The sequence below is a fragment of the Geospiza fortis genome, unplaced genomic scaffold (genome assembly GCF_000277835.1).
Source record: "Geospiza fortis unplaced genomic scaffold, GeoFor_1.0 scaffold719, whole genome shotgun sequence".
Classification (NCBI taxonomy): domain Eukaryota; kingdom Metazoa; phylum Chordata; class Aves; order Passeriformes; family Thraupidae; genus Geospiza; species Geospiza fortis.
The window spans coordinates 1,663,876-1,670,335 of NW_005054451.1; the positions used below are offsets into that span (position 1 = coordinate 1,663,876).

General features: G+C 44.2%; 1 protein-coding gene across 1 annotated transcript in view; it reads right to left on the minus strand.

Moving 5' to 3' along the window:
• The window catches only part of SLC18A2 (solute carrier family 18 member A2), a 16,707-nt gene extending 15,076 nt beyond the window's left edge, over window positions 1-1,631 (minus strand). Inside the window, exon 1 of the mRNA XM_005427732.3 lies at window positions 1,535-1,631. Within this exon, the coding sequence (XP_005427789.2) occupies window positions 1,535-1,553 (19 nt within the window). The 5' untranslated portion in view covers window positions 1,554-1,631. The remainder of the gene's footprint in view (window positions 1-1,534) is intronic.
• Between the last annotated feature and the right edge of the window lie 4,829 nt (window positions 1,632-6,460).

Here is a 6,460-nt window from a genome sequence, read left to right on the forward strand (position 1 = left end):
TCTTTCCTTCCCCAGGAGATTTAACCCCAGGGTTCACTCTCAGCCACTCCCTGCCCTTTGGGACAGAGCCCCGGGATGCTGCACTCAGCCTGGAGCAATTGCTCTGTTAGACAAGCAAGTAGGATGAAGAAACAGAACTGTGAAAATAATTATCTGTTTCCAGGTATTTTGTCAACATTCCCCACTCACAGCCCTGGAAAACAGGAGTTTCTCAGAAACCCAACCACATCCCTGCTTGTAGAGCCCATGTAGTCAGTGCCATTAACTCTACAGTGAGTTTATAAAGCCTTTTTTCAGCTCCCATCTCTTGGCCACCCCAGGGATTTTGCTGGGCAGTTGTAGCTGCAGGGAGGGGTCATGCACCAACCAAACATGGGATCCACGTGCACTCCTCCCACCTGCCCTGTGGTTGTGCCTCTTGGGGCTTTTTGCCACATTTTACAAAAATCCCTACTGTGTGGACACATAAAGGGGAAAAGGATTTCAGCAGATCAGCAGTTCTCTGCCATAAGTTAGGCTCCCTACTCTTATCTACATCCCAACCAGAATTTATCTAACATGTTCCTGAAACACAGAGTTGTCAGTGGCTCTAAGACCAGGTCATCTTCTCTAGTACTTCAGTCCCTTGATGACACAGCTTTAAGATCATAGAATCACAGAATGTTTTGGGGTAGAAGAGACCTGAAAGATCACCTGGCTCAATCCCCTGCCATGGCCAGGGACACTTTCCCCTATCCCAGGTTGCTCCAGCCCTGTCCAACCTGGCCTTGAGCACTTCCAGGGATGTGCCATCCACATCCCCTCTGGGAAACCTCTCATTATTCTCTCTTTTATGTACAGTGGACCTGGAAAACTGTTTGTCCCCTTCCTTTTTTTTGTCACAGGCTGTAATACATCTTATATCTGCCTTCTGAGGCAAAAACAGTTCTTTCACTGATCCTCACAGGCTTCTAATGAACCTTGATGTTCTCTGTACTCTTTCTGTCTGGGCCACAGCTTTAAATGTCAGGCCAAAGCCAAACATAAAACAGGAGCTGAAGCCTTATCAATGCCATTAGAGCAGGCAAATTATCTCAGCTGACTGGCAGGCTGTGCTGCTGTTTGCACATCCCACAGAGATGTTTAGCAACACTGTGGTCCTGTTGACTCATACCCTACTCATGAGCCACTGCAGCCTCACAACCTTTCTGATAAACCCCCATGGTATCTGCTTGTCCAGGGCCTTGCAAGACAGCTCTCCCATGGCTATTTACAGCTGTCTGAGCACTTCTCCAGATGAGAAATACCTGAAAGGTTCAGCTAAGGAAGAGACCTGCTGAGGTGGGATGAAGGGTTGTGATCCCTCAGAGCAGGTTCCCTTGTTCAATCTCATCAGCACCACCATCAATGTGGAGCTGACTCAAATTTTCCCTCAAATTTTCCCTCAGGAATTAGTCCCCAGACATCAACAAGAAGAATTCCTAGTGATAATTATTATGGACCATTTATTTAAAAGTTGTGCCTGGGCCAGACCAAGTAAGATGTGGACACTTACTGATTGTTGACACAAACATGATGCAGAAGCCAGCAAACAGTGGGATCTGGTAGCCTATTCTGGAAAACAAAATGAATATTCACATTTCTGAGGTTTTGAGTTGGTCTTACACGAGTTCACACACCACACAAACCCAACCTGTAGTTTCTTGGCAGGCTCTGAACTATTTATTGAGGACCACATGGTCATATATTTCCACATCACAAACTTCTTTTCATCTGACACAGCAGACTTTTTATCTGCAATCCCTGGAAAAAATCCTTCTCATGATTGCCCTGATTGCCCTGTGCTCATTCTGCCTTAATTGTTCCCAATAAAACCCCTCTGGGGCTCCATGAGGTTGCCAAAGATATGCCAAGGGAAGATTTCCATGAGTGTGCTGAATTTTGAAATACCCCAGTCGTGTTTCAGTGCTCATCTGTTTCCATCCTCATCAGACAATGACTATAATGAGACATACTCAAGCCAATGGCTTTTTCACTGGAAAAATTTGTCATCAGCTTTTCTGGGAGTTTTGCCTCAGGAGCACTGGAAGAGTCCCAAAGAGCCTGAGAATAATACTTCTGCTTTCCATGGGCTTAGGAGTAGAAATGGAGCTGATCAAAGCTTTCTTCATCAGCCCATTTCTTCATTAGCAGCCTGTAGAAATGCCTGGTTGCTCCAAGTATTTTCATGTTTCCAGGAAATAAAGAACTTCCTGGCTGGGATGCAATTACATTTTTTGGGCAGATAAAACTGAAAATTCAACCACCAAAAAAAATCAAAAAAATCACAATATATTATTTTTCACACCAATAAAAATCTACCCCAGAGTCCAAACCTAGGTAGCTCTGAAGACAGTGTGCACATTGTCTCCAGCACACTTTGTTCACAGCTTCATTTTTTGTAGGATTGTGCATCTCAAATGTATTTGCCAGGACATTATTTAATGGCCAAATTCAGGAGTATTTTCAAAGGATTTCAGTTTCCAATGATTTGACAGTGTTGCACATTTAAATGGGCAGCATTGGCTAAAGCAGGTCAATCAAATAATGGAAGGGTTAATAATGGCCCTTTTAATAACAGTAGTCATGACATAGACAACCCAAAATAATTATTCTGAGCTTTGTTTTTGTATTAATATTTTTATACAGTCAAGGACCTTTGATAATGGAAAACTCCCTAGAGTGCAATGTTCATTGTTTGTCTCATTCTTGTGAATGAAACAAATTGAGCTTTCACGTGGTATTTTGCCTTAAATCATCACTGCATTAAAATATGATAAAAACATATTATAAAACATTTCAACATAGATTCTCCCAGTTGAAATCTGTAAGTGGGTGTTGTAAATATCCAGCAGAGACTGGTCACTCATGTGCTACTCACCTGAACTGGTGTCTCCAAAGCAAATTAAATCCCTGTCACAAACTTCCCCCGTGGCCTTAGGATAATAACTTTAATCTCCCAGCACCTTCACACATGACATATAAAAGAGCAAACTTTTTTTCTCTGCCTTATTTAAAGTGAATGATTTTTTTTCTCAGCCAGCCTTTCCCTTGCTGCGTGTGTAATAGGGATTACACAATGGGCTGCAGGTCTCCACTGGTGTTTCTGTGTACATGAGGAAACAAAAAATCACCTCTTGACAAATTCTTACCTGCCTCAGAGCTGAAGTGAGCACTTCCCAGTGGGCCCAGGGAGAACAGGCCACAGAGAGTTTGATCACAATTGCTCTGATTTTGAGTTTTTCAATTAAAGAAAGCACTGATAGGAGTACAGACAAAAAAAAAAAAAAAAAAAAAAAAACCACAACAGCAACAACAACCAAAAAAAACCCTGCATGTATCCTGGTATGGCTACTGCTGCTGCTGGGCATTATCAGCTTTTTCTGGGGTGTGAAAGCAGAAGGTGAATGTCCTCATGCCTCTTCCCACTGCAAAGTAAGGTAGGGCTGGGTCTGTCAAGGCCATCCCAGACATATCTAGGATGGATAATTAAGGGATAATTCTAATTTCAGGACAGGAATCAAGCAATTCATAGACCTGACACAGGGCCTGTGAGACAGCAATTTGCTTCTGCTACAAGTACATTGAAATAATATTCAGTTATTGGATGAAGAGAAATGCCATCCGAATTGGCTCCCACCTTCACATTTCCATCATTACCTCAGGGGCATGAGCTGTGAGATCGTCCACAAACACAAATTAAACACAGAGCGGTGCTATCACACTAAATAAAGGAGAGTTCCACTCTTCCAATGGGCTTCCTGCACCTGGGAACTTTCTGGTGGTTGAAGGCAGGAAGAAAACAAACATTTTGGAAGCCACTTCTAACGCTCAGTGCAATACTGCTCAAGCATTGTTCTCAATTTCTGCAGTTGCAGATGTTATTCTTCCTTTTCCTTGGACAAACAGGGCCGCAGCAAGGTGGAAAGTGACACATAGCAGAGGATGGGAGTTAAAGTCTTTATAATATTCTGAAAGGATAATACTGCTCAGAGCATCCCCCAAAATGTGGAGATGCACAATTCTGGAGTGCATGGAATTACTGAACCCCTAGAAGCCATGGTTGGGCTTTCTCAGGGGACAGTCCTGCCCACATCCAGATGACATTTCCTTAGATATTCAGATTGTCCTTTCCTGGGCAATCCCAACACACCCTGCCTCTTAGCAAACCCTGAAATAGCAGCACTAATTAACTGGCAGTTGTGCTGCCACAAATGTCCAACCTGCAGCTGCATTCCCTGCTCTGTTCCACAGGTGTGGAGAGCACCCACTGGGAGGTTTTGCTGAACAAATGCACTATAAATAATCATAAAAAGGAGAGGCACTACCTGCAACAGCCAATTCAGTGATTCTGCCCCTTGGTCCTGGGCCATTCATGTTCTTGCCAGGTGAAAACAGTGAATATGCAGTTTGTCCTCAGCCATGACACAGCACCCTCCATCACAATTATCTCTGCAATTTGTTCCTCTGCATGTATGCAGCACCAAAGAATATTACAGCCTGTCATCTCTCTTATCTTTTCTTGTTACTATGGCCAAACATATCATTTTCTTGGGCACTCCTTTCAAAACCCTCCAAGCAATTCTTGAAGCAGAGTCCAGCACGTCTCACCAAGGCTGCTTGCAGCTAGAAGTGCTTATTACAAGTAGTTGTGATCTCTGGAAAAGTCTGAGTTGAAGGAGGGAAAGGAAAGGCTGCCACTGCTGGAGAATGATGCCCAGATGAACTCTATTTCAGTCCCTGTGGCTCCAGACTGTAGAGCTCTCAGGAAATGATTTACACCCATTAACAAGATTACTCCAGACTAAGACAAGAGATTGTTGGTCCTGTGCAACAGCACAATAAAGGTTACATTGACCAGGTGAGCAGCTGTGAATTATTAGAGCCTAATTACCAATTACAGTGCTGCAAATCCACCGGTTCCAACCTTGCTGTTACACAGCTCCATGTGAGCACGCCTTGCTAGCTCTGTCCTGGCTGGGACTCTGGCTTTCTTCTTCACTGCCAGTGGAGACTGGGGAGGATTTATGGCAAGAATATGTTCCTTGAGGTTCTGAACCACTGAATATGTGTGGAGTTCAAAAAGAACATGTAGGGTCAGCAGGGACAGGGTGTGTGGTCCCTGTGCTCCCAGCCCCAGCTGGAGCACAGGGGAGGCAGAGGGACAGAGTGACCTGAACAGACAGAACAGGTCACTTCAGCCTCTGCCAAAACCTGAAAGAAACTCACACAGGAACTGAACTGTAAATATGTAGTTGTAAATGTTATTTATTCCTCTGCTTCCTTCTCTGTGTGTGTCTTGGGCATGAACACATTGTGGTCCTAGCTACTCTCTCATGCTAAGGAGTTCAAAGCTGTAGCCAGGATGGTGTCAAAATCATGGTGATGATAAAAATAGCTAATAATTTTGAATGGTTTTTGAGGCTGATATGATTAAGGACAAGGTTAAAACTACAAAATTTTTTGAAACTAATGAAAAAAAGAAGGGGACACACATGGCAGAGGCATTGATTGGCTCTGGTGGTTGAGGGGCTGGCACAGCTGGGCTCACAGCACAGAGCTTGGTGAGAGATTGATAAAAGCAGTGGAGCCAATCAGAGAACCACAGAATGGTTTGGGTTGGAGGGGAGCTTAGACCTCACCTCCTTCCAATGCCCTGCCATGGGCAGGGACACCTTCCACTGGACCAGGGTGCTCAGAGCCCATTCAAACCTGGCCTTGGGCATCCAGGGATGGGACACCACAGCTTCTCTGGGCACCTGTGCCAGTGCAGTGGCATAAGGCAGGTGGTTACAAAGGGCAGCCTTTTGCCCTCTCTCTTCACAGAACAGCTTCAGGCAGAGCTTTCACTCTGCCCCTGCCAGGGCATCCTCCTCACAGAGCCCTGTGTCAGATGCTGCGCTTCGTGGATAGCTTCTTACAAATTTCACCACCAGGAAAAACATAATGTGCTCCTGACCCACAAAATCTTATCAGCTCTGCCCTGAAAGCGTGCCAGGGTGGGAAGTGAACTGTTCACTTCCTATGGCAAAGCCATCACCGGTGTTTGCTCTGCCAGGACTTTGCTAGGGCAGAGAGAACTTGTATTGTTTCAGGAACTGCAAACCTGCTCTCTGAGCCAGGTGTGCCTGGTGTTCCATGAAAAGAGCTGGGCTTTAAATAAGAAGTGGTTTTTGCACAGCATACTCCTTGAATGAAACCAATTCTGAAATTTGTTTTTGAAAATCTACATTTTCAGTAATTATAAAAGAAAGGAAAACAGGCCTCCAAAATTTTCAGAAAACCTTAAAAAATAGTGATTATTTGCACAGACTCATGTGAGTAGAACATCCTGTTGCTGGCTGTACAAACTCAAAGCCAGTGCCTGGTGAAAACCAGCACTTGACCAAAACTCTAAACCACTCTTGAACAGCTATATTTGATTGAAAAATAAAAATCACTG